The following is a 26986-nucleotide window of genomic DNA, read 5'->3' on the forward strand; positions in this document are numbered from 1 at the left end:
CTTAAACTGAGAAATAGTACAATGTGAAATTTTACATTTTTTAAGTGAAATCATCTTTTTAAAATAACTGAACAGGATTGGCTATTTGAAAATAATTATAAAACTTTAAATGCTTTGTGTATTACAGAATGTAAAGTTACTTGGTTTTACATTTTTACTTTAATACGTTTTTAAATTAATTTTATCTATGCCAGTGCCAACTAGAGTCTATAGGATTTCCTACAAGGAGTCACATATTTTATAAACCTTAAGAGATCTTTGATAACTGTTGATAGTTTTGTTGAAACAGTCAAATCAGTGAAACTAATCCAATAAATATTCTGGTTATATGAGTTTCCTAGTTTGACTCCCCAACTCTGCCTGGGCAATTACTAGTCTAACAGTCTTCACAAAAGACTTTTTGCAATCAATACTCATTTGGTAATTTAAACTTTAAAAGTTAGATTGTTTTATTTCTAGAGAATTTTTCAATATTGGTATCTTGAGCTCTTCTTTGCATTTTTTTGTCATTTGTTATTCTAAGTGTTAATATTATTAGAGACTCAATTAAACCATATGAGAATAATGTTTTTCAGCTGTATTGTTCTGTAGGATTTTTAAATGGTGATCACTGCTGTGGTATTTAATTTGAATTTGTACAGCATAAAATATAATTATTTCTACATGCTTTTCTAACTTTATAAGACTTAAATTATAAGTGATATGGTTGGTCAAATAGGAAGTTGAAATAATTTGGTTTATTTGAATATCAGATCTACTTCCATAAACTTGAGGATAAAATTGAAAATTATGTAGCCTGGAAAGTATGCAGTAATACTTATGTTGAGACATACATGAAATTGAGTTTTGTTTGTCTCTATCAGATGTCTATGCAAATCAGTATAAACAACATTTAATTTTACTGTTTACTGAAACCTCTTTTCAAATTGCATAATGAAATAAGATCTCATTTCAGTTTTCTAATTAACATTATATTAATTTGAATCTAGAATCCTGGAACAGCTCATCCTTATGATAGTGGCCATATAGCAATGACCTACACTGGCCTTTCATGCTTAGTTATTCTTGGAGATGACCTAAGCCGAGTAAATAAAGAAGCTTGCTTAGCAGGCTTGAGAGCCCTTCAACTAGAAGATGGAAGGTATGGGTCATTCTTTGTTACTCGTCTTTTTTTTTTTTTTTTTTTTTTAAGAAAAATCATTTGGAATTAAAAATAGATATAATACTATACTAGAATTGTAGAGTTTATCATAAACTCTTATTAGAACCACCTAAAGTTCACTGTACAGATATGGTTTAAGTGCCTAATCAGTGAAATATTTCTTATGTAAATGAAAATAAAAGTAATCACAATAACAATTCCATTCTTTCTTAGTTCATTTTTCTTTTTTTTAAAGGCAATAATAGATCCATAAATAAATGATTTAATAGTGTCAGGATTAGGATCTACTTTAATTTACCTTCTGGGTAAAAAAAATGGACATTTTGAAGCAGACATACATTTAGTCTAAACTTTTATGCCTTAAGACATAGTGATGGGGGAAAAAGGGATGAACATTGAATATTATTATATTCTAGTGTAGGTAGTTTCTGTGATATTATTAAAAGATAGAAAAAGTAGTGAGTTCATTAATATTTGATGGTTTGAGTGGTGTGTCTTAACAAAAAAAGTTTTAAGGTGAAACATTTTTTTTAAGTCTAGGAAGTGATAAAGCAGTAGTGATGCTATCTAAAGAAAAGACTTTGCAAACAAATCCTGCCACGTTGTTATATCTGTTCTCCATCTACTGCTGTGTCTGTTTTCCTGTCAGTATTTTAAAAACACTGCTGTTGATGAGGGGAAAATTAGTGGAAACATATAAGGTAAATTGACATTAATTGGAAATACTATAAAACTAAATATTTACCTCAGCAAGTACATGTGACTAATTTCTCAATAATTCATTATAGTCTTTGGTCACTGCTATCTTATCCTTATTTATAAACAAAAGAATAGATATGAAATACAAACTATTATGTACTTCTCTAAAACTAATTAAATATGTGAAAATTAAAACAATGTGATCAGTTAATTAATGGTTATCTATATATACATTGAGAAGAAATTTCACATAAGCAGAACTTGGGCTTGAGAATTTCTTACTACCCAATAGGTCCCTGCTACTTTTTCTGCTATTAATTCTCAAGCCACTGTGCCATAGCTTTCCATGGCTGAGAGCAAAGAAACTTACTCTGAGTGGTGGCATCTGGGAAAGAGTAACTGTGGTAGTGTGTTAAGCTACCCAGAAATTGAACTTGGGAGTACAGTGTTGATTTAGAAATAGTTTTATATTATTCAAATTAATAGTCCTTTATTGAATAATACAAGTAGTATATGGTTTTTAAATCTGTATTTAGTGATAGCTTTTTCTGTGAGTGAAGACATGAAGTAGGTGTTTCTAACTAACCCCCTACAAAAAAATAAATTATAGTACAGTAAATCATATGGTTATTATTTTCAGTTTTTGTGCAGTACCTGAAGGCAGTGAAAATGACATGCGATTTGTATACTGTGCTTCCTGTATTTGCTATATGCTCAACAACTGGTCTGGCATGGATATGAAAAAAGCCATCAACTATATTAGAAGAAGTATGGTGAGTTATGTTGATAAATTGACTCTTTGTTTTAAGTAATTACTGTTGATATATGGGGGCTGGGGCATGCCTCATCTCTTCTAGCAATAATTTGGAAATAAGGATAATAAGATTGCTTTCTGGGTACATCATATATCAGAATAGCCATTTAAGAATAATATTCAAGGAAAGTTTGACTCTTTAGCCATTAAATTTTAAATGTAATCTGATTGTGTCCAAAGAAACTGTCTTTAGCAGAAAGAGATTGGTCAGCCTTAGAAGCAAAAAACAGTAAAATCTCAAAGGTAAATGTTGATAACCTATCTTAGCAGGGATCATTGGGAAGTCGCAGCCAAGCATAAAGGAGAATTACAGTGCCCTTGGTGAGATTATTCCTATATTGGGTGTGAGGTGTGAGTTCCTTAAGCCATTTTGACTAGCAAGATTGACTGGGCTGACAGTAGATTTTTGGATCACTTTTGGTTTCTTAATACTTTTATGTGGTTTTTTTTTTTAATCTAAGGTTTATTTTAAGGAGAATATCAAGTAGAAATTTTATTCTTTCACACAATACAATTTAGTCTTTTTATCAACAATAGTAAGGAAAACTTAGTTTAGTCTCAGCCAGACCTATCCTTTGCTTTACTTTTTAGTTTCTCATATACAACCAGAGAAATAGAAGTGCTGCTTCCCAGGTCTATTTTTCTTCCTAAATATGAAATTTTTATAGATTAGAATATTTTAGGCTGTTAATTCAACTTTTACTAGTCCATATTTCAGAACAAAAATGTAAGTTCTTAGAGGAATGGAGTTATTTTTAATTGTATGTGTGAATGTGAATCAGATTTTATAGAATCTATAATAGCACAGGTTTTTAAAAGCCTGTGGAGGCAGAAAGAGGAAACCTTTAAAGGAGTTTTAACATCTTTATTGGAGTATAATTGCTTTACAATGGTGTGTTAGTTTCTGCTTTATAAAAGGAGTTTTAAGAGGAAAGGAGATTTATGTTATAGACAAAGGTGGGAGATAAGCATTTTGGCATGAATATTGCAGAAATAACACCATGTTCTTCTCAGTGCATTGTATTTGGAGGTACATCATGTTGATTTGCTCTATTATTGGTGATGTTAACTTTAATCACTTGGTTAAGGTGGTGTATGCCAGATTTTCCTCTGTAAAGTTAGCAATTTTCCCTTTGTAATTATTTAGTATCTCATGGTGAGATACTTGGAGACTGTATAAATATCCTGTCCCTCATCAAACTTTTATCCACTAGTATTAGTATGCATTGATATTTTCCAGCTCTACCATTCATTCTGTAATTATCAGTTAAAATTCTACAGCTATGAAAAGCTTTCCCTTCACCTTTATCTACTTACTTATTTATTTAATTTAAACAGGCACTCTAGATTCTTGTTTTACTCAATGGGTTATTATATGTAACTATCATTATTTATTTTGATGCTGTCCCAGATTCAGCCAGCAAAAACCCCTTCAGCCCTTCAGCCAGCAAAAACCCCTTGTGCCCTTTTGACATGTCCCCTTCATTCTTTGAGCACCTCCTTGTCTTCTGGTACAAGATATTCCAGGTTCATAGTTTAATTTCCCAGCCTCAGTTTTGAAATTGATCATTTCTTCAAGGAGATCCAGTTCTTATTGGAGGGTGATGTTTAGAAACCACGATTTGGGCACAAAATGTGCTTATTGGTACTGGAATATCACTGCTTCTAGCCCCTCTCTCAGAGGTAGGAAATGAATATATGTATACACAGATATCCCCCTTACACACTTATACACACCTATATCTTTTTCTCTATCAATCAAAAACCATGAGTTCACACTAATACCTCAAATTTTAATCCAGTACCACTAGGTTCATTTTAACCTTCCTTTTTTCATTTGTAACTCCCTTCTCAGACAGTGACAAACCTGGCTACTATTATCCAGAATGCATTGGTTCTTATTGTTTAGAGCCTGAGGTATATAGTCAAAATGTTATATTTAAGAAACACTTGAGTTACTTCTTTTATTCCCTCCACCCCCAACCTTTAGTTTGTTTATGTTAATTTATTTGAAATAAAGTTGTTTATTTGTTTCTGTTTGGATTCTATTTTAGGATTCCCCCCCAACTTTGTTGATTTTGTTTCCTTAATATGTGAAATATTAACTCGGTTCTGAAAGTCATAACTATACAAAAAGTTATATTCAGAGATGTGTAACTCACAGGGCTTCCTGTTCCTTCTATCTCCACCCCTTCCTAACTCCCATGTTTACCACCTTGTTCCCATTCACTCTGTAGGTAAACGTTCTCATTAGTTTTTGGTTAGGCCTCCCTGTACTTCTTTTTGATGAACAGATATGTACATTTTTATTTCTGCTTTCTTACTCAAAAGAGTACTTTTTTGCAGTTAGCTTTTTTCATTTAACAATATAGCTTGAAAACCACTCTATATCAGGTCATAGAAATTTTCCTCATTTTTTAAAACAGTTTTGTAGTACTCCATCACATGCACGTCATAGCTTTTTCCAACTCTTCTATATATAGGCTACATATTTTCCAAATGCGAAAAATGTTGAAATTCATACCTTCTACATGTGTGCTTATGTATTGTTGGGGATATAACTTCAGAATAAATTTCTAGCAGTGGAATTTGCTGAATCAAAAAGTAAATGCGTACGGGGGGATTGGTTCAAGGTGGTAGAGTAGAAGGACATGCACTCACTCCCTCTTGCAAGAGCACCAGCATCATAACTAACTGCTGAACAGTCATCGACAGGAAGACACTGGAACTCACCAAAAAACATACCCCACGTCCAAAGACAAAGGAGAAACTTCAATGAGACGGTAGGAGGGGCGCAATCACAGTAAACTCAAATCCCATAACCACTGGGTGGGTGACTCACAAACTGGAAAACAATTACACCACAGAAGTCCACCCACTGGAGTGAAGGTTCTGAGCCCCACATCTGACTTCCCAACCTACGGGTCCAGCAACGGGAGGAGGAATTCACAGAGAATCAGACTTTGAAGGCTAGCGGGATTTGATTGCAGGACTTTGACAGGACTGGGGGTAACAGAGACTCCAACTTGGAGGGCACACACAAAGTAGTGTGCGCATCAGGACCCAGGGGGAAGGGGCAGTGACCCATAGGAGACTGAACCAGATCTACCTGCTAGTGTTGGAGGGTCTCCTGCAGAGGTGGGGGGAGGCTGTGGCTCACCGTGGGGACAAGGACACTGGCAGCAGAAGTTCTGGGAAGTACTCCTTGGCATGAGCCCTCCCGGAGTCCACCATTAGCCCCACCAAAGAGCCTGTAGGCTTCAGTGCTGGGTCACCTCAGGCTGAACAACCAACAGGGAGGGAACTCAGCCCCACCCATCAGCAGACAAGTGGATTGAAGTTTTACTGAGCTCTGCGCGTCAGAGCAAAACCCACCTCTACCCACCACCAGTCCCTCCCATCAGGAAGCCTGCACAAGTCTCTTAGATAGCCTCATCCACCACAGGGCAGACAGCAGAAGCAAGAACTACAATCCTGCATCCTGCGGAACGACAACCACATACACAGAAAGATAGACAAAATGAAAAGGCAGAGGACTGTATACCAGATGAAGGAACAAGATAAAACCCCAGAAAAACAATTAAATGAAGTGGAGATAGGCAACCTTCCAGAAAAAGAATTCAGAATAATGAGAGTGAAGATGATCCAGGACCTCAGAAAAAGAATGGTGGCAAAGATCGAGAAGATGCAAGAGATGTTTAACAACAACCTAGAAGAATTAAAGAACAAACAGAGATGAGCAATACAATAACTGAAATGAAAAATACACTAGAAGGAATCAATAGCAGAATAACTGAGGCAGAAGAACGGATAAGTGACCTGGAAGACAGAACGGTGGAATTCATTGCCATGGAACAGAATAAAGAAAAAGGAATGAAAATAAATGAGGACAGCCTAAGAGACCTCTGGAACAACATTAAATGCACCAACATTTGCATTATAGGGGTCCCAGAAGGAGAAGAGAGAGAGAAAGGACCTGAGAAAATATTTGAAGAGATTATAGTCTAAAACTTCCCTAACATGGGAAAGGAAATAGCCACCCAAGTCCAGGAAGCGCAGAGAGTCCCAGGCAGGATAAACCCAAGGAGAAACATGCCGAGACACATAGTAATCAAACTGCCATAAATTAAAGACAAAAACTATTAAAAGCAGCAAGGGAGAAATGACAAATAACATACAAGGGAACTCCCATAAGGTTATTAACATCTTATTTCTCAGCAGAAACTCTACAAGCCAGAAGGGAGTGGCATGATATTTTAAAGTGATGAAAGGGAGCAACCAACAATCAAGATTGCTCTACCTGGCAAGCCTCTCATTCAGATTCAATGAAGAAATCAAAAGCTTTACAGAAAAGCAAAAGCTAAGAGAATTCAGCACCACCAAACCAGCTGTACAACAAATGCTAAAGGAACTTCTCTAACTGGGAAACACAAGAGAAAAAAAGGACATACAAAAACAAACCCAAAACAATTAAGAAAATAGGAATATACATGTTGATAATTACCTTAAATGTGAATGGATTAAATGCTCCAACCAAAAGACACAGGTTCACTGAATGGATAGAAAAACAAGATCCATATATATGCTGTCTACAAAAGACCCACTTCAGACCTAGGGACACATTCAGACTGAAAGTGAGAGGATGGAAAAAGATATTGCGTGCAGTGGAAATCAGTAGAAAGCTGGAGTAGCAATATTCATATCAGATAAAATAGACTTTAAATTAATGAATGTTACAAGAGACAAGAAAGGACACTACCTAATGATCAAGGGACCAAAATCTAACAAGACGATAATAACAATTATAAACATATATGCACCCAACATAGGAGCACCTCAATACATAAGGCAGATGCTAAAAGCTATAAAAGAGGAAATAGAACACAATAATAGTGGGGGACTTTAACACCTCACTTACACTAATGGAAAGATCATCCAGACAGAAAATTAATAGGGAAATGCAAGCTTTAAATGACAAAATAGACCAGATAGATTTAATTGATATCTATAGGACATTCCGTCTGAAAACTGCAGGTTACACTTTCTTCTCAAGTGCACATGGAACATTCTCAAGGTTAGATCACATCTTGGGTCACAAATCAAGCCTCGGTAAATTTAAGAAAATTGAAATCATATCAAGCATCTTTCCCAACCACAACGCTATGAGATTAGAAATAAATTACAGGGAAAAAAAAACCCATAAAAAACAAAAACACATGGAGGCTAAACAATATGTACTAAATAACCAAGAGATCACTGAAAAAATCAAAGAGGAAATCAGAAAATACTTAGACACAAATGACAACGAAAACACGATGATCCAAAACCTATAAACAATCTAACCTTACACCTAAAGGAACTAGAGAAAGAAGAACAAACAAAACCCAAAGTTAGTAGAAGGAAAGAAATCATAAAGATCAGAGCAGAAATACATGAAATCAAAACAAAGAAAACAGCAGCAAAGATCAATAAATCTGAAAGCTGTTTCTTTGAGAAGGTAAACAAAATTGATAAAACTTTAGCCAGACTCATCAAGAAACAGAGGGAGAGGACGTAAATCAGTAAAATTAGAAATGAAAAAGAAGTTACGACACTGCAGAAATATAAAACATCATAAAAGACTGCTACAACCAACTCTGTGCCGATAAAATGGACAACCTGGAAGAAATGGACAAATTTTTAGAAAGGTATAACCTTCCAAGACTGAACCAGGAAGAAATAGAAAATATGAACAGACCAATCACAAGTAATGAAATTGAAACTGTGATTAAAAATCTTCCAACAAACAAAAAAGTCCAAGACCAGATGGCTTCACAGGTGAATTCTATCGAACATTTAGAGAAGAGCTAACACCCATCCTTCTCAAACTCTTTCAAAAAATTGCAAAGGAAGGAGCACTCCCAAACTCATTCTACTAGGCCACCATCACCCTGATACCAAAACCAGATAGAGATCTACAAAAAAAGAAAATTACAGACCAGTATCACTGAGGAATATAGATGCAAAACTCCTCAACAAAATACTAGCAAACAGAATCCAACAACACATTAAAAGGATCATACACCATGATCAAGTGGGATTTATCCCAGGGATGCAAGGATTCTTCAGCATACGCAAATCAATCAGTGTGATACACCATATTAACAAATTGAAGAATAAAAGCCATATGATCATCTCAATAGATACAGAAAAAGTTTTTGACAAAATTCAACACCATTTAGGATAAAAACTCTTCAGAAAGTGGTTATAGAGGGAATGTACCTCAACATAATAAAGGCCATATACAACAAACCCACAGCAAATATTATTCTCAGTGGTGAAAAACTGAAAGCATTTCCTCTAAGATCAGGAACAAGACAAGGATGTCCACTCTCGCCACTCTTATTCAACATAGTTTTGGAAGTCCTAGCCATGGCAATCAGAAGAAAAAGAAATAAAAGGAATCCAAATTGGAAAAGAAGAAGTAAAACGGTCACTGTTTGCAGATGACATGATACTATACACAGAAAATCCTAAAGATGCCAGCAGAAAACTGCTAGAGCTAATCAATGAATTTGGTGGAGTTGCAGAATACAAAATTAATGCACAGAAATCTCTTGCATTCCTAGACACTAAAACGAAAGATCAGAAAGAGAAATTAAGGAAGTGATCCCATTCACCATTGCAACAAAAAAAATTAAATACCTAGGAATAAACCTACCTAAGGAGGTAAAAGACCTGTACTCAGAAAACTCTAAGACAGTGTTGAAAGAAATCAAAGGTGACACAGACAGATGGAGAGATATACCATGTTCTTGGATTGGAAGAATCAATATTGTGAAAATGACTATACTACCCAAAGCAATCTACAGATTCAATGCAATCCCTAACAAACTACCAATGGCATTTTTTGCAGAACTAGAACAAAAAATCTTAATATTTGTATGGAGACACAAAAGACCCCGAACAGCCAAAGCAATCTCGAGGGAAATAAACGAAGCTGGAGGAATCAGACTCCCTGACTTCAGACTATACCACAAAGGTACAGTAATCAAGACAATATGGTACTGGCACAAAAACAGAACTATAGATCAGTGGAACAGAATAGAAAGCCCAGAGATTAACCCATGCACCTATGGTCAACTAATCTATGACAAAGGAAGCAAGGCTATACAATGGAGAAAATTTCTTCAGTAAGTGGTGCTGGGGAAACTGGACAGCTACATGTAAAAAAAAATGAAATTAGAACACTCCCTAACACCAAACACAAAAAATAAACTCAAAATGGATTAAAGACCTAAATGTAAGGCCAGACACTATAAAACTCTTAGAGGAAAACATAGGAAGAACACTTCGACATAAATCACAGCAAGATCTTTTTTCACCCACCTCCTAGAAATAAAAACAAAAATAAACAAATGGGACCTAATGAAACTTAAAAGCTTTTGCACAGCAAAGGAAAGTATAAACAAGACGAAAAGACAACCCTCAGAATGGGAGAACATATTTGCAAACGAAGCAATGGACAAACGATTAATCTGCAAAATATATAAACAGTTCATGCAGCTCAATATTAAAAAAAAAAACAACCTAATCCAAAAATGGGCATAAGACCTAAATAGACATTTCTCCAAAGAAGATATACAGATTGACAACAAACACATGAAAAGCTGCTCAACATCACTAATCATTAGAGAAATGCAAATCAAAACTACAATGAGGTATCACCTCACACCGGTCAGAATGGCCATCATGAAAAAGTCTACATCAATAAATGCTGGAGGGCCTCCCTGGTGGCGCAGTGGTTGAGAGTCCGCCTGCCGATGCAGGGGATACGGGTTCGTGCCCCGGTCTGGGAGGATCCCATATGCCGCGGAGCGGCTGGGCCCGTGAGCCATGGCCGCTGAGCCTGCGCATCCGGAGCCTGTGCTCCGCAACGGGAGAGGCCACAACAGTGAGAGGCCCGCGTACGGAAAAAAAAAAAAAAAAAAAAATGCTGGAAAGGGTGTGGAGAAAAGGGAACCCTCTTGCACTATTGGTGGGAATGTAAATTGATACAGCCACTATGGAGAACATTATGGAGGTTCCTTAGAAAACTAAAAATAGAACTACCATATGATCCAGCAATCCCACTACTGGGCATATACCCTGAGAAAACCATAATTCAAAAAGAGACATGTACCCCAGTGTTCATTGCAGCACTATTTACAATAGCCAGGACATGGAAGCAACCTAAGTGTCCATCGGCAGATGAATGGATGAAGAAGATGTGGCACATATATACAATGGAATATTTCTCAGCCATAAAAAGAAATGAAATTGAGTTATTTGTAGTGAGGTGGATGGACCTAGAGTCTGTCATACAGTGTGAAGTAAGTCAGAAAGAGAAAAACAAATACCGTATGCTAACACATATATATGGAATCTAAAAAAAATGTTTCTTATGAACCTAGGGGCAGGACAGGAATAAAGATGCAGATATAGAGAATGGACTTGAGGATGTGGGGAGGGGGAAGGGTAAGCTGGGGCGAAGTGAGAGAGTATTATTGACATATATACACTACCAAATGTAAAATAGCTAGTGGGAAGCAGCTGCATAGAACAGCGAGAACAGCTCAGTGCTTTGTGACCACCTAGAGGGGTGGGATAGGGAGGGTGGGAGGGAGACTCTAGAGGGAGGGGATATGGTGATATATGTATACATATAGCTGATTCACTTTGTTATACAGCAGAAACTTAACACAATATTGTAAAGCAGTTATACTCCAATAAAGATGTTAAAAAAAAGTTCAAGAAGATTTCTCAGAAGGGAAAGATCTGAGTTTCCAGATATCCTGAAGGACCACTGGAGGGCCCATTATAATGGATGAAAATAGGCTCAAACACAGGAACATTATTGTGAAATTTCACAACACTGGGACAAAGGGAAGATCCTTCTTTGCCTTGACTTCTAGAGGATGTTCACCAAAACAGAAGAGTAAACCAAGAAAGAGGAAGAGATAAGAAATCCAACTCAGGTGAAAAACATAGGAAGTTCCAAGGTTGATAGTGAAGGGAAGTCCCCAGATGACAGCTCTGCAACAGTGTGGAGAGCACTCAACCCAGATAGGACAAGGGTGGAGGAGTGGGGAGCTCTGTTCAAGAGAAAGACAGACACTGGTAGGTGTCTAATGGTGGTTGACTGTGTCTATCAGAAGGTGTGTCTATTAGACGGTCAGTACAAAGTAAAGCACACAAGTGGGGGAAAAGGTAACAGTTAATTTCAGGAAAAATAAGAAAAGAAACAACCATAGTCCACAGTGCTCAACTGTGAATTGTATTTTCGTAGACAACTTACATAATCACAGAAGTTGATTTAAGCAAAGTGTAGTATCCTCGGAGCATGGGGCACAGGAACAGAGGGGAATGGGGTGTAAGAGAGTTGGATGCTTATCTACCATAATAAATGATAGAATATGTCTAAAAGTCACAATTTAAAACAGTATGATCTAGGCATATTATTTGGAAGCACCAAGATGTATACTTCAGAAGAAATAGCCAAATACTGAAAAGTGGTGGCCTCTGGAAATGGGTACTGGAGGAGTGTGAGGAATGATGCAGGGAATCACTGTTTTGTTAGAAATTTTTGTTATAAATTTTTCAGTACCATTTAACTTTCTAAATGATGGATGTATATACCTTTGATAAAATTTAAAAAAATTAAAAATGTGTTATGCTTTTCTAGGGTTTTATTTTAATAATTTTTAAAAAGCATATGTTATGCTTTTTTCAAAATGAAAAAATAAAACAAACATAAAGGAAAAAAAAAAGAATTACCATATGCCCCAGCAATCCCACTGCTGGGCATATTCCCAGAGATAGCTATAATTCAAAAACACATGCATCCCAGTGTTCATTGCAGCACTGTTTACAATAGCCAGGTTATGGAAGCAGCCTAAATCCCCATCGACAGACGAATGGATAAAGAAGATGTGGTACATGCATACAATGGAATATTACTCAGCCATAAAAATGGAACGAAATTGGGTCATTTGCAGAGACATGGATGGACCTAGAGACTGTCATGCAGAGTGAAGTCAGAAAAAAAAAACAAATATTGTATATTAACACGTATATGTGGAATCTAGAAAAATGGTACAGATGAACCAGTTTGCAAGGCAGAAATAGGGACACAGATGTAGAGAACAAAAGTATGGACACCAAGGGGGGAAAGTGGGGGGTATGGTGAATTGGGAGATTGGAAATGACATATACACCAGTATGTATAAAATAGATAACTAATAAGAACCTGCTGTATAAAAAAACAAAGTAAATGCACACATAAAGTTTATCAGATATTGCCCATTTTCTCTACAAAAGGTATGAACCAATTTGTATTCCCACCAGTGTATGAGAGTGCCTGTGTCCACACAGTCTCACCAATAGAATGTGTTTTCACACAGTTTTTATTTTTACCAATGTGAGGGGTGAAAAATGGTATCGCAGTGTTTTTAACTTGCATTTATTTTATTAGGAATGAGTTTGACCATTTTCTTAACTTTAGGACTGTACAAAACCAGGCCACAGGCCAAATTTAACCTGTAGTCCCCAGTTTGCTGACCTCTGCTTGTAGTCCATTATTTTTCCTTTTTCTTTAGGTATTCCAATTTTTTGTTTTCTTTCTTTGCTTATCTTTCATTTCAACCACTTTCCCTCTGACCCTTTTTACTTCTTTATCTCATTTTTATTCTCTTTGCAGTTTTCAGCCTTTCTTAAATGTCCCTTACTGTGTTTTCCTGAAATCATTTAATTTTTATTTCTTCCTACTGTTTATCCTTTTCATTTTTTTAACATTAAATCTCTTTTCATATTCCCAAATGCTTATTTGAGGATATGCAATTGAGTTTCTGGTGCTGTATTACAGTTTTCCTTTGCTTTATCACCATTTTTTGGAGGTGAAGGCAGATTTTCCTATACTGGGATGTTTTCATTCTGATTGTTGTGTTTTCATCTCAGAGTTACTTTGTGTAGATTTGTCTTTTTCTGTTTAGTCATTAGTGGATTTTTTTTTTTCTTACAAGAATTCCTAGTTTAAGAGTGCCCTCTTTTCAGTGCAGAGAAACAAAGTATGATTTATTTAATTTAGAGTGTCTTTTTGTTTGTTGGCTTGTTTGTTTAGTGATTGGGGAAGGTTTGTGAGTTCTGTGATTTTCTGGTAGGAGAAAGGTTCTCTTTTGCTTCCCGGGTTTTTGCATTTTGCTCTTTGGAGTTTTCATTTATTTGGTCTTCAGTGGGCCCTTCTCCCTTCCTTTTTTAACTGTCTTCACCAGACTTATGCCCATTGAATGTTGCCACCTTGACTTGCACACTCTCCTCGGTCTCTTCTCTGTAGTCACTGTTCAGTGTTACCAGAGCTCCTACAGTACAGGCATCCTTGCTTTGCCTGGTAGTGCCAGACTGTGATGATGGTCTTGCAGGCTGAAATGATGCACAGTGATTTTAATCATCAGTGGGAAAAATGACACTTGTTCTGTGACCTTTATAATTTTTTGCCAAAACATTAAAAACTATTACTGTTATAAATGTACACAGAATTTTTTAATGGTAAAACCAATATTTATTTATTAGTACATCGTAATTTAAAACATTAGCAATATTGAAAATTGAGGTGTTTTCTGTCTAAAAAAATTCATCAATAGTAGTTTGAACAGCACTGTTTGTCTTCTCATTATATAATTTATAATATGGAGCAGGCATCTTTTCTGTCTTGGTAAATGATCATACTCCTTTCTAAGTTTGTATCAGCTTCCAACATTCTGTCCTTTGCATTTTCATTGTTGTGAAATATCTGAGAGTTCCTTTTATGTGAAGTTTTTGCCAGCATCTCTTCTCTAGAACATCTCCATCTTTTTCATCAGAGCCACTTTTCTCATTTATGTAGATATTTCGCCTTCACTTGATTTTTCTGACTGCATATCTAGTCTCAGTCAGCCAGCACTGTCATGATAGCTGTTTCTTTTATTACTCTGTTTGATCTCAATTTCACTTTCAGTGTTACTGCTTTTCATTTCTTTACTGCACTTTCATCTTTGGTAGCCAGTCTCCTTTTCTGATTATGTTTTTAAAACATCATGTGGGTATCACTAAAAGACAAAGAGACAGCACAGCCACATACATTGCTGTCTGTGTGTGAACTGAAAAACATGTGCAGTGACCAATTACTCACAGACTTTGAAAAAGGTGACGTGATTGGTCACTGATTGTGATACACATCTATTATGTATGTAATGGTTTGTGGACTGAGGAGCTAGCAGCAAGTTTGTACTTTATGCAGTTGCTCACTGTTAATATATTGTTATTACTGAAATTTGAACCATACTATGTTACTTAACTAAGCCAGGGTACCTGGAATTTGTGTATATCGGAACTGTGCAAAGCAAGGATTGCCTGTATTTCACACTCAGGCTTTTCCTAGTGATTTAAGCTAGTGATTTTAGGTAATCTCAGACCTGCCATTAGCACCCCTCCTGTCTTCCTCACAAGTTTTCATAGATTGCCCTTGCTCTCTGCAAAAGTATGTCAGGAGTGTGGGATTTGATGTTTCTTTTTCTATAGACAGGAAATTTGAAGCTTGAGCATGTCTTCTAGCTTTGACAAGGTTTCAGTTTTATGTAGTTGTATTGTTCTTATCCTGTTTTGATTTTGTGGGATATGTGGGGAGATCCAAATTTAGGCAGGCACCATTATCATCAGCTACCCAAGAGCCTCAAAATAGATTTGTTTTGTGTTTATAATGTTATAGGAGTATAAAATCCTTACATTTTCCTTAAATTCATATATTCTTGCAAGTGAGAGAGGAATAAAGGTTGGGGCTTCTTATTGGGTAGAAATTAAATATGTAGGTGCCATCTTTGAACTGTATTCTCAGAATATGCCTAGTGCATACATTTACTGATTTGGCTTGGTGAATAAGACAAGAGCAGGTACTTGAAAATGCCTAGATCTGTTTCATTGTGGGAAAGAGTGCATATTTTGAAAAATATAAAGGAGAACTAAAATTAGATCAAGAGACCAAAAATTAGCATAATGACAACTTATTTATTTATTATTATTTCCCTATTAAACTGAACATATTTTTCTTTTTCAGTCCTATGACAATGGGTTGGCACAGGGAGCTGGACTTGAATCTCATGGTAAGGCATCTTAAAATAAATGGACATGTAGTTTCTTTTGTTCCTTCAAATAACATCATGGTATCTTCAACATGTAGGACCTCAGAAGTCTGTCTCAACTCTTGGTGCAGCCTGACTGTCTTCTTTCCTACTTCTCTCTGTTGACACTGCTGTGCCAACTCAAGCCTCTCCTAGGTCAGTAACCATTCAGAGATTATTCAGACCAGAATGTTCAAACAGTACTTTCTGGTGATCATTTCAGCTGTTAGTTGCATGAAAACATCTTGGGATGATTTAAAATAGTTAGAAGAAAACAGTACATTTTCTTCTTTGGTGTAACACTAAAAAGCTAGATACAGAATATTAAACATGAATCAATGAATTTGTGAAGAAAAAATTTTTTTTCACCTTCCTTAATATAATTATCCTAAGTCATAGTGATAAAACATTTTGCCACATAGCATATGTTCACTGCGTACATTAATACAGTCTCTCCTTTCACACTTTTCCTCAATTTTGGCAGAACCAGAGTGAGCGATAGTCACTTAGTTTGTCAAAACATCAATAGCCTGAACTCTTTCAAGTGGAATATATCATGTAGAAGTAAATGTACGTCCATGCTCCTTTTTTAAAAAAAAAAAAGAGCCCAGATCAGGAAGGCTCTCTGAGTGAAATCCTTGTTTCCTCTTCATCACAGCAGTGTTTTTGCACTCACCTGTGTGTCCATCCCTCTGCTAGCACAATAGAGTAGAAAGAACACATCAATATTCAGGTCTCAGCCCTAACACTAGCTATGTGGCTTAGGCCCCTTACTTAATCTCTCTGAGGATTTCCTCATCAACAGAGTAGAAATAATTATATCTTTCTTTAAAATTATTGTTAGAGATATGAGGGAAACTGGTTTGTAAACTGTAAACCATGTATAAACATTTTTTTAAAACACATTCCTTGTGCTTTCCCTAGGACCTGTCCTATCAGGTATCTCCTCCTTCTCTTGACATTTTCACTGCCTCCTTTGGTGGTATTTGTAGAGTATATGTGTCACTAAGGGGCGTATAGAAAACCGTCTTGGATTGTCCTCTGAAGCCATACTATAATTAGGACATCATAATTCTTGTGTATGTCTGTATGAGATGGGGGCGGCAGTAGCAATTATGTCACTGGTCATCACCACTTGGTAAGGAGGGATATACTTGTAGTTGCACAAAGAGGAAATCTGGCATCTATAAGAACTTCTGAGAAGACGAGGTCTGGGCTCACTATTGTAAGGGATGTTAATGGGCACTCAGGCTGAGGAGATACTTTGCAGTGCAGGGGACCTGTGGAACAGACACTATTGTTCCCCAGAAGCTGGGATTACGTTCCCTGGGATATGAAACAGAGAGGGCCGCTCAAACATGATACTCTCTGATGGAAAAAAAGTCTTGCTGAGTCACACAGGTAGTGATTTGGAGTCAGTATGACTCGAGTAGGATCACACCCAGCAAGATCATCATTGCTGGGCTGTGGTTCATGCCAAAAAGCTTACATCTTCCTTTTACACTCTTTTTGTCTTGGTAGATTTAAGGTCTAAAGCCCGAGAGGAGGGCTTCCTACTCAGGGTGCCACAGTACAGGGTGTGCTACAAATGGGCTATAGGCATGCCAAGCTATTGCTGCCTCAGCCTTTGAAGCAGCCAAGACCTAGGTGTCTAGAGCTCCCATTTAGGTGCCAGGAGCTCGCTCCTCAGGTCACCGCTGTGTGTCCTACAAATGTCAGACGTTTTAATGTTCTTGTGTGCTGTGAGGTTAGATAGGTTGAGAAGTACTACTCTAGAAGGCTTTGGTATAGCCTCCCTTCCCTATCTTATCACTGTCTACACTGGCAAGAGAAACCTCTTTCTAAAAAGTAGTCCTGGGCTTCCCTGGTGGCGCAGTGGTTGGGAATCTGCCTGCCAATGCAGGGGACACGGGTTTGTGCCCCGGTCCGGGAAGATCCCACATGCCGCGGAGCAGCTAGGCCCGTGAGCCACAACTACTGAGCCTGTGCGTCACAACTACTGAGCCTGTGCGTCTGGAGCCTGTGCTCCGCAACAGGAGAGGCCGCGATAGTGAGAGGCCCACGCACCGCGATGAAGAGTGGCCCCCGCTCGCTGCAACTGGAGAAGGCCTTTGCACAGAAACGAAGACCCAGCACAGCCAAAAATAAATAAATAAATTTATAAAAAAAAAAATTTAAAAAGTAGTCCTGCAAATTGGGCACTCTGAAGTCATGGTGTTCTCCCTTTTTCTCCTTTTATTAATCTTTTTAGAATAGTGGTCCAGGTATACTATTTGCCCTTCTACACAAATGGCTTGTTCTTTAATTTTTCTGTGTAAGATTCAGCAACTTAAATGAAATATTTCTTTTAAAGTCATGAATGATCTACATTTCAAATCCAGTGTCTTTTTCTCATTCCTCATCTTCTATTTATTGAAGCAAATGAAGCTGTTAGCCTCTCCCCCTTCTTTCTTGAAGTATCAAATTCCTCTTGTCCTTCTTCCTGACAAGTTGTTTCTGGCTCCTTCACCATTTTTGTTTCTTCCTCTCACCTCTTTATCTTAGTCCAACTTTCTTCTTTTCTTTGGATCATTCATCTTTCTAAATATCAGGACTCTTATACTTGCTATTCCTTCTATATAGAATCCTCCACTCCCATCCCTAGCAAACACCTGGCTTCACTTCACATCCTTCAGGTATTGGCTCAAATGATATTTTTGGATAAGCCCCCTTTCTAAAATTGCAAACCACCCACAAACATACCTCCTGTTTAGAATTGCAAACCAACCACAGATATATACCCCATTCTCTGTCCCCCTTTCTGGCTTTATTTTTCTCCATATCACTTTTATTTTATTTATTTGTTTATTGTCTGTCTCCACATAATATATGCCTCATGAGATCAGAGGTTTTGGCCTGTTTTATTCACTGTTTTATCTCCCACACTTGTAACATGTGGCACGTAGTTAAATGAACTAACAGATGGTTCTCTGTCAATCATCCCTGGGGTGATGGCACCCACACTTTGTTTCCAAATCTATACTGTTGCTTCTGAGCTGCATACCGCCTTTCTGTGTGCCTGCCAGGCATAGCTAGCTACCTTTATATCTCTCAAGCTGCACATTTTTAAAAACCATCATTCTGCTCTTTCCTTCCTTCCAAGTCTGTTTTTGCTATTCAGGAATGTGGAACTATTCTTATCTACTGATTTTTCAGAGAGCCAGAAATCCAGAATTTGGGGTGTTTAATCTCCTGTTCTGTTTTTTGTTGTTGTTCTTCTTCACTTGCCAGTCACACCAGTCCTCCATTAGTCACCAGTTTATAACCTTTTACGAACTTAAAAGGAAAAGAATTTATTTATTAAGCAGCTGCTCTGTGCCAGCTAACAGTTATTCTCACTTAATCCTCACACTAGCCCTCCGAGAGTGGACATCTTTGTATTAGTTAGATTCAATCAGAAGCAAAATCACTATGAATATTACAGACCAGGAATTTATTATAGGAGTAAGATTTTACATGTTTGTGGAAGAAGATGGAGAAGTAAGGCCCTGAAAGGGGTAGTAGGTGGATCAGGAAAGAGTCACTGACAGGCTCTCCTGAGGCACTGGCACAGGTGGACAAGAGAGACCTTGCAGGGGAATCTGCAGAGCCAGGCGCATCCAGCTGCCAGAATGTAACTGGAAGGCTGTTGTTCGTACATCCATTCATGGGCCTGGTGTCACTAGAGCAAGAAGTAAAAAAAACTTGGATTCCAAGTATATGGGAGAATAAGGGCAAGCTAGACTCTCACAGCACCTCTACCCTTGTCTCTTACCTTCTGTGCCCACAACCAGGGCAATGGCTACTGCTTCACTTCCACCTTAGAGATCTCACACAGATTTATTTAGCTTCAGACCATATAAAGAAGGGGATTCTGGGGCCTCCCTGGTGGCGCAGTGGTTGAGAGTCCGCCTGCCGATGCAGGGGATACGGGTTCGTGCCCCGGTCTGGGAGGATCCCATATGCCGTGGAGCGGCTGGGCCCGTGAGCCATGGCCGCTGAGCCTGTGCGTCCGGAGCCTGTGCTCCGCAACGGGAGAGGCCACAACAGTGAGAGGCCCGCGTACAGCAAAAAAAAAAAAAAAGAAAAAAAAAAAAAGAAGGGGATTCTGGGAAACAGTTCTCGCTTAGCCAAGTTAACACAGTATAAAACCACCACAGTGATTATTGTCGTTTTACTCAGAGAAGGTAAGTAACTTAACTCCTAGGCTCACATATCAGGTAAGTGTCTTGAAACCCTATGCTTGTTCAGCAGTACCATTCTGCCCATATTTAAATCCCTTAGTTTAGTTCTCTGTGGTCCAGTGCCAGCCTAGCTTTGTAATGTGAGAGATCCCTTCCATGCGCTCTAGGTTGCAGAGAAAATGTACTCTCCAAATGTTCTTACATGCCTTCTCACCCCTGGACTTTACTAATGTTCTTTTTCCTGTACTTGAAATGCTTCCCCTTTACTTGCTTCTCTTCATTTGCCTTTTCTTAAACTTCAAATTTTACCCATCTTTCTATGCCTAGTTTCACTGTCACATTCTTTGTAAAATCTTGCATTGTTTCTCGTCACCCCTAGCCCTAAGCAATTTCTCCCTTTTCTATATTCCCGTAATACTTGGTTCGTACCATTTACTTCTGTTTACCTTCTCTGCTAGGTTGTAAGCTGATCGTGTCTTATTTATGTCATACTCCATATGCCCTTGAATATTGTAGTTGTTCAGTACATATTCGATGAGTTAGTTATGCTGTATTCCACTCTGCATCCCAAAGCTGGGAAGGCTGAATTTAGAATGTGTACTTCTGCTACAGTTTGATGTTAATCAAGTTTCTTCATGTGCTTTTTGTCCTAATTCTGCAGTCTAAATGCTACTTAATATACTGTTTTCTTTTTCTTTTTAACTCAACTGCTGTTCTCCAACACCTGCTTAGCCTGGAGTCCAGTTGTCACGAAAATTAAATAGGCACATTGTACCCTTCTAGGCCATGATCATCAAATGTTATGATTCTGTTTATCCTAGTAATTCTCTTATGATAGTACAGCTTTAGGGGAAAATGTTCATGTGTTTTGGAAGAATTATATTTTCCTACTTCACTAGGATTGAAACTACTTTTCCTCTTGAGATTCATAATGTAAAAGTTCACATATATTAATTTGATTCCATGATTCTTTTAGAATATCTCTACTCCTTAATCTAGAAGAGAAGTATTAAACTTTACTTGGCCTGAGTTCATCCAAGCATTCAACTCCCTTGAATCTACCTCACTTTACCTTTTTCATGTGGTGTTTAAGAGTAAAATGGTGTACTTATTTGTGTACCTGTTTACTTAGCTTTCTACTTTAGCTGTATGTTTGTTGACCATCTTAAATTACACATTTCAGAGCACATAGATTCTTTCAAATTATTTGGTATTTACAAATAGATACTAAGAGAATGCTTAAAAACGAGCTTTAAAACCTTACGGGAACAATAAGTTAAAACATAAGTAAAGCATAGCAAACAGAACCAGAGTCAGTAACACCTCCTTTACCCTGCAACTGGAAGAACTGGGGTAGGTTGTAAAGAGAGAACCAGTCCCTCCCAGCTGTGATTTTTTTTATGACTGTGGTATTCTTTGTACATTAATTATCCACATAACAGAAGCATTCCACTTTAGGTGGCAAACTTTCAGCAATTTCAGGTGGAAATCTTTCTCTTATTTGAATGTGCCTTAATATTCTCGTACTCTTACATGCCTTCGATAAAGAAGGTTATTTTCATAACCTTCTTCAACCAGGGCATAATGAACAGAATTTGATCTTTTCTTGATGAATTCAGATCATTATTATGAGAAGGAATTCTTAAATTGTACTTTAATATATATAGTGATGTAACATTCTTGAAGTTTTTTGAAGCTTGTAGGAATCATTGACCTAATCCTGTTTAGCCCCAAAAGGATATTCTAGTTGAGTTCTTGTGCCTGCTTTTTCTTACTGTACTTATTGTCAGAATGTTACCTGTCTTTTCTTGCTGTTTTTATGTCTGCCTCTAACACTCTTCTAACATCCTACTTTTAATCCAGGTTTTTAGAACTGGTGTTTTAAAATCGTTTAGACAGGAACCTCTCAGGGTAAATGTTGATAAGTGAATTTTAGCTTAAAGAATAGACTTTGTAATGACTGTATTTGGCTACCCAGAGACCAGGCTTACTTCAGAAATTGTCATTTTCAAAATCTGGTCATTTGGGAAAGTAAAGAGTATTTTTATTTTGAATTGTGCCAGTTTGCTTTAAAAAATTCGAACAATTATTTTGGAGAGTAACAATTAAATGTGTCTTTATTTCTTGCTAGATAGTTTTAAAGATTATGTGCTTTCTTTTAGAGGCTTTATATTTAATGATGTAATAATACCTGAAGTCATGGCCAGCTTCTCATGAAAGAGAAATTGAAACTAGTAGGTCATTGAAGGGGAAATAACATTGATAGTTGCTGAATAGAAATTCTAAAAGGTTATGATAAATTTGTTTTACTTTTGTTTTAATTCACTCATGACTAACATAGATCTCCCTTTTTTTTTTCCATTGGGAAAAATTCTGAAGACTAAATAGTTCTTACAGTGTGACCCTTTTATTTATTTATTTTTATTTTTTGACAGTGACCCTTTTAATGTGATAGCTGCCTTGCATTTTCTAGAGAGAATGCTAACTTTTCCTTTGCCAGAGAATACAGCCAAGATTTGTAACACCAAAAGGAAAGTTACAGGATGAGGCATATTAGGAACAATCTATTTAAAGAGATGGAATTAATAAAAATCACTAGGTCAAGTTGTAGTAAATTGGAAATATAAGTATTTTCAAATTGTTTGGAGTTGACAGCAGATAACGCCAATGGAAAGTGGTGGGGGGTTTTTTGGTGTTGTTTTTTCCTTTATGGAAAAATACTGACTTTTCATTTCCCGAGGAAAGTAATTACCTTTGTGACTATATTGGTTCTATTGATGCTATAACATTTTAATAAACTTAGGAGTATAAAACAACACAAATTTATTCTCTTACAGTTCCAGAGGCCAGAAGTCTGAACTGCATCTTACAGGGCTTCAAATCAAGATGTCAGCAGAGCAGGTTTTTTTTGGAGGCTCCAGGGCATAATCTGTTCCTTTGTCTCTCAGCTTCTGGTGACTGCTGACATTCTTTGACTTCTTATCTCATCACTTTAGTCTCTGCTTCCATAGTCACAATGCCTCCTCTTTGACTGTAGTTTACTCTCCCTCTGCCCCCCCTTTTATAGGGACACTTGTGGTTACACTTAGGGTACACCCCATCCAGGATGATCTCCCCGTCTCAAGATCCTTAACTTCCATCACATTTGCAGTCCTTTTTGCCATATAAGGTAGCATGCTCATGTTCAGGGATTAAGACCTGGATATCACTGGGGGGCATTAGTCAGTCTACCATAGTGAGCATGGACATGTATTGTGCATCTACTTCCAGATACAGTTTTCTTCTCCACACTACCCCCATCCCCAACATACACACACACACACACACACACACACACACACACACACAGTTTCCCTTTGCTGAAACTTTTCTTCCTTAAATTTCTTAAGCTGACATGTAAGTTTCTAGTTTATGTTATATGTGAAAATCAGTCTGCAGCTTTAGGCAGATGGAACCTCAATTCATAAGCAATACACTGTCTTTAAGGGAATTAAAATCAAACTCAGGTGATAGAGTAGGAGTTATAGATTTTAGTTTCAACTCTCCCATTAACCATATAATTTTGAACTACTTTCTAAATCTTTTTTCATTTAAAAAATTGTTCTTACAGCTTTTAAGTTATTTTAAATTTTTTTCTATTTCATCAAGTTCATATTGAAGACTCCAGTGCTTAGTGGTTATTTTAAATAGTTTTCTATTTTAAATAGAAATAAAGGTAAATAAAATAGTGAAATAAAAGTAAAATTAATTGTCTTTTAATTTTACTTTTATTTCACTATTTTCTGGAGTTATTTAACCCTTTTTTTCTTCAATCATGTCATATTATTTTCCTAGACATCTAATAAGTTTAAAGTATTGTGTGGTTTTAATTAACAGGAGGATCAACTTTTTGTGGCATTGCATCACTGTGCCTGATGGGTAAACTAGAAGAAGTTTTTTCAGAAAAAGAATTGAACAGGATAAAGAGGTGGTGTATAATGAGACAACAAAATGGTTATCATGGAAGACCTAATAAGCCTGTTGACACCTGTTATTCTTTTTGGGTGGGAGCAACTCTAAAGGTAAGAGAAATAATAAAAATGAGAAACCTTTACTCTTTGTTAATAAAAAACTGTGCTTAAAGGGTTTGGTCTTTGTAATGTTCATTAAATATTGTTAGGTTTAGGGGCCTCCCTGGTGGCGCAGTGGTTGGGAGTCCGCCTGCCAATGCAGGGGATGCGGGTTCGTGCCCCGGTCTGGGAGGATCCCATGTGCCGCGGAGCGGCTGGGCCCGTGGGCCATGGCCGCTGGGCCTGCGCATCCGGAGCCTGTGCTCCGCAGCGGGGGAGGCCACAACAGTGAGAGGCCCGCATACCGCAAAAACAAAACAAAACAAAACAAAAAAAAAATATTGTTAGGTTTAGGGCAAAAGGTTTTTCCTGTTGCTCTGGCAAAGCTAGTCTCTATGGTTTTTCCACAGAATTCAGTTATCTGTTGTACTACTTAGAAATTTCTATTCTTATAAAGCTCTAGTGTCCCAGAACCTATGTAAGAAAGTAAGTGTAATGTCATAAAAAACTTGTACCTGAAACTGATCGGTGGTCTGTCTAGTGGGGAGATCTGTCTGAACATACCAGTAAAGGGTTTATGGGAAAATATAATCTTAAAAGATAAACCATGGGTCATTCCTTTAAAAACCATCTAAGGTTTTCTATTTTGTATTAATTTATTTGTGTAAGCCTTCTGAAATGTATTGATTAATATGTTCATACATTTTCCCCATCTCTACTACCTCTTGATGTGCCTAAATACATAGCTTATTAGCCATTGCATACCTACAAGTTTTCAATACCTTAAAATTGCCTTTTTTGCCTTTAAAACGTATCATCTAGGCCTGATATTCAGGAATCTAACAAAAGTCTATGTTCATCATGTATACACAGTAAGTCCCCTGCATATGAACAAGTTGCGTTCCAAGAGTGCGTTCATAAGTCCAGTTTGTTCGTAAGTCTAACAGAGTTAGCCTAGGTACCCAACTAACACAATCGGCTGTATAGTACTGTACTGTAATAGGTTTATAATACTTTTCACACAAATAATATGTAAAAAACAAACACAAAAAGTAAAACATTTTTAATCCTACAGTATAGTACTTTGAAAAGTACAATAGTGCAGTACCGCAGCTGGCATACAGGGCTGGCATCGAGTGAACAGGTAAGAAGAGTTACTGACTGGAGGAGGGAGAGGAGGTGGGAGATGGTAGAGCTGAAGGCTGGTCAGCAACAGGAGATGGAGGGCAGCTGCAATTTCACTCACGCCTGACGTGGATGGCACAGGTTCTGGTTCCTTGCTGGATTCAGTTCTATCTACCCTCTTGAAAAAACGATCCAGTGATGTCTGAGTACTAGCTCTTGTTTTCTCGTCATAGATGACACGCTAGCACTGGATTGCATCCTGAACGGCTGCTGCAACCTTCATGTACCGTTCTACATTCGGGTCCTGTGCCTCAAAAACTAACAGTGCCTCCTCAAACAAAGAAAATCCCCTTGCCATTTCCTGTGTCTTGAATCTCTTCAGTTCTTCAGTTACTACTTCTTCCTCTTGTCTCTCTTCATCCTTTCTCTGGGCCTCCAGTTCCATCAGGTCTTCATTAGTAAACTCATGTTGCACAGGAAGGAATTCAATGAAGTCGTCCTCTTGCAGATCTAGCTTGAAATAAAGATACTGTACTACTGTACTGTATACAGTACTGTACAGTAGAGTACACAAAAAGCACAGCCACTTGTAGAGGATGCACGCATGTGACAGTGTACGCCAGACTCGTGAACTGACTTAACGCGATTGGACATGTGAAGGAACGTTCACATCTTTGAATGTTCACAACTTAAAGGTTCGTATGTGGGGACTTACTCTGATATCCTAATTTTTTCTCTTAAACAAAATTCATACATGTGGTTGAAATGAATTGGGAAAATTGAACAATTTAAAATGAAGGCAGTAGCCTCTGTCTCTCTTCTCACTTCTAGTGCCATTCCTCAGGTGCACCATTTTAATTTTTTTAATTATGAAAAATTTCAAACATACTCAAAAGAAGAGAGAACAGTATATAATGAACCCTTAATATGTTCATCAACCAGTCTCAACAGTTTTCATCCCAAAGCCAGCCTTCATTCATCCATATACCTATCCACTTCCCTCACCCTCACTGACTAGTATTTTAAAGCAAATCCCAGATACCATTTTTTATATTACCTGGAAATTTTTCAGTATAATCGCTAAACAAAAATAGCTTTTTAAAAAATGGAACTGTAATATCACTTCTAAGAAATCAGCCATAATTCCTTATCATTAAATATCAAGTCAGGATGATATATATTTCCTATTGCATCACATCAAGAGGCATATAATATAATCTCTGGCTGTCTCTCCTTTTGATCAAAGGGCTCCAGAGTTGTCAAAACTGATTCATCCATTATAAAGTTCCCCATCAGCCTTCTTTGTTCACTTTTTTTTATGGTGTTAAAATATACGTAATGTAATAAAGTTTAACTATAAGTGTACAAATCACAGTGTTGTGTAACCATTACCACTGTCCATACCCCAAACATTTTCATCATCCTAAACATAAACTGTGCTCATTAAACAGCAACTCCCCATTCTCCCATCCCTCCAGCCCCCGCTAACCTCTATTCTACTTTTTGTCTCTGTGAATTTACTTATTCTAGGTACATCATATAAGTAGAATCATATAATCTACTGTGTCCTGTGTCTGGCTTATATTTCTCAAACTCCATCCATATTGTCACATATATCAAAATTTCGTTCCTTCTTATGGTTGAATAAATATACCTGTTGTATGTATATACCACATTTTGTTTTTCTGTTCATCTGTTGATGGACACTTGGATTGTTTTCACCTTTTGGCTATTGTAAATATGGTGGCAGTGAGCACTGGTGTAAA

General features: G+C 37.2%; 1 protein-coding gene across 2 annotated transcripts in view; it reads left to right on the forward strand.

Annotated features, from left to right (window-relative positions):
• The window catches only part of PGGT1B (protein geranylgeranyltransferase type I subunit beta), a 59673-nt gene that overhangs the window by 21932 nt on the left and 10755 nt on the right, over window positions 1-26986 (forward strand). For both annotated transcript variants that reach the window (XM_082623467.1, XM_082623468.1), the window contains 4 exons: window positions 990-1141; window positions 2502-2634; window positions 15781-15826; window positions 23923-24107. In XM_082623467.1, coding sequence (XP_082479593.1) covers window positions 990-1141; window positions 2502-2634; window positions 15781-15826; window positions 23923-24107 — 516 coding nt within the window. The remainder of the gene's footprint in view (window positions 1-989; window positions 1142-2501; window positions 2635-15780; window positions 15827-23922; window positions 24108-26986) is intronic.

Source organism: Mesoplodon mirus, assembly GCF_964341445.2.
Source record: "Mesoplodon mirus genome assembly, chromosome: 5".
In the NCBI taxonomy this organism is placed as follows: domain Eukaryota; kingdom Metazoa; phylum Chordata; class Mammalia; order Artiodactyla; family Ziphiidae; genus Mesoplodon; species Mesoplodon mirus.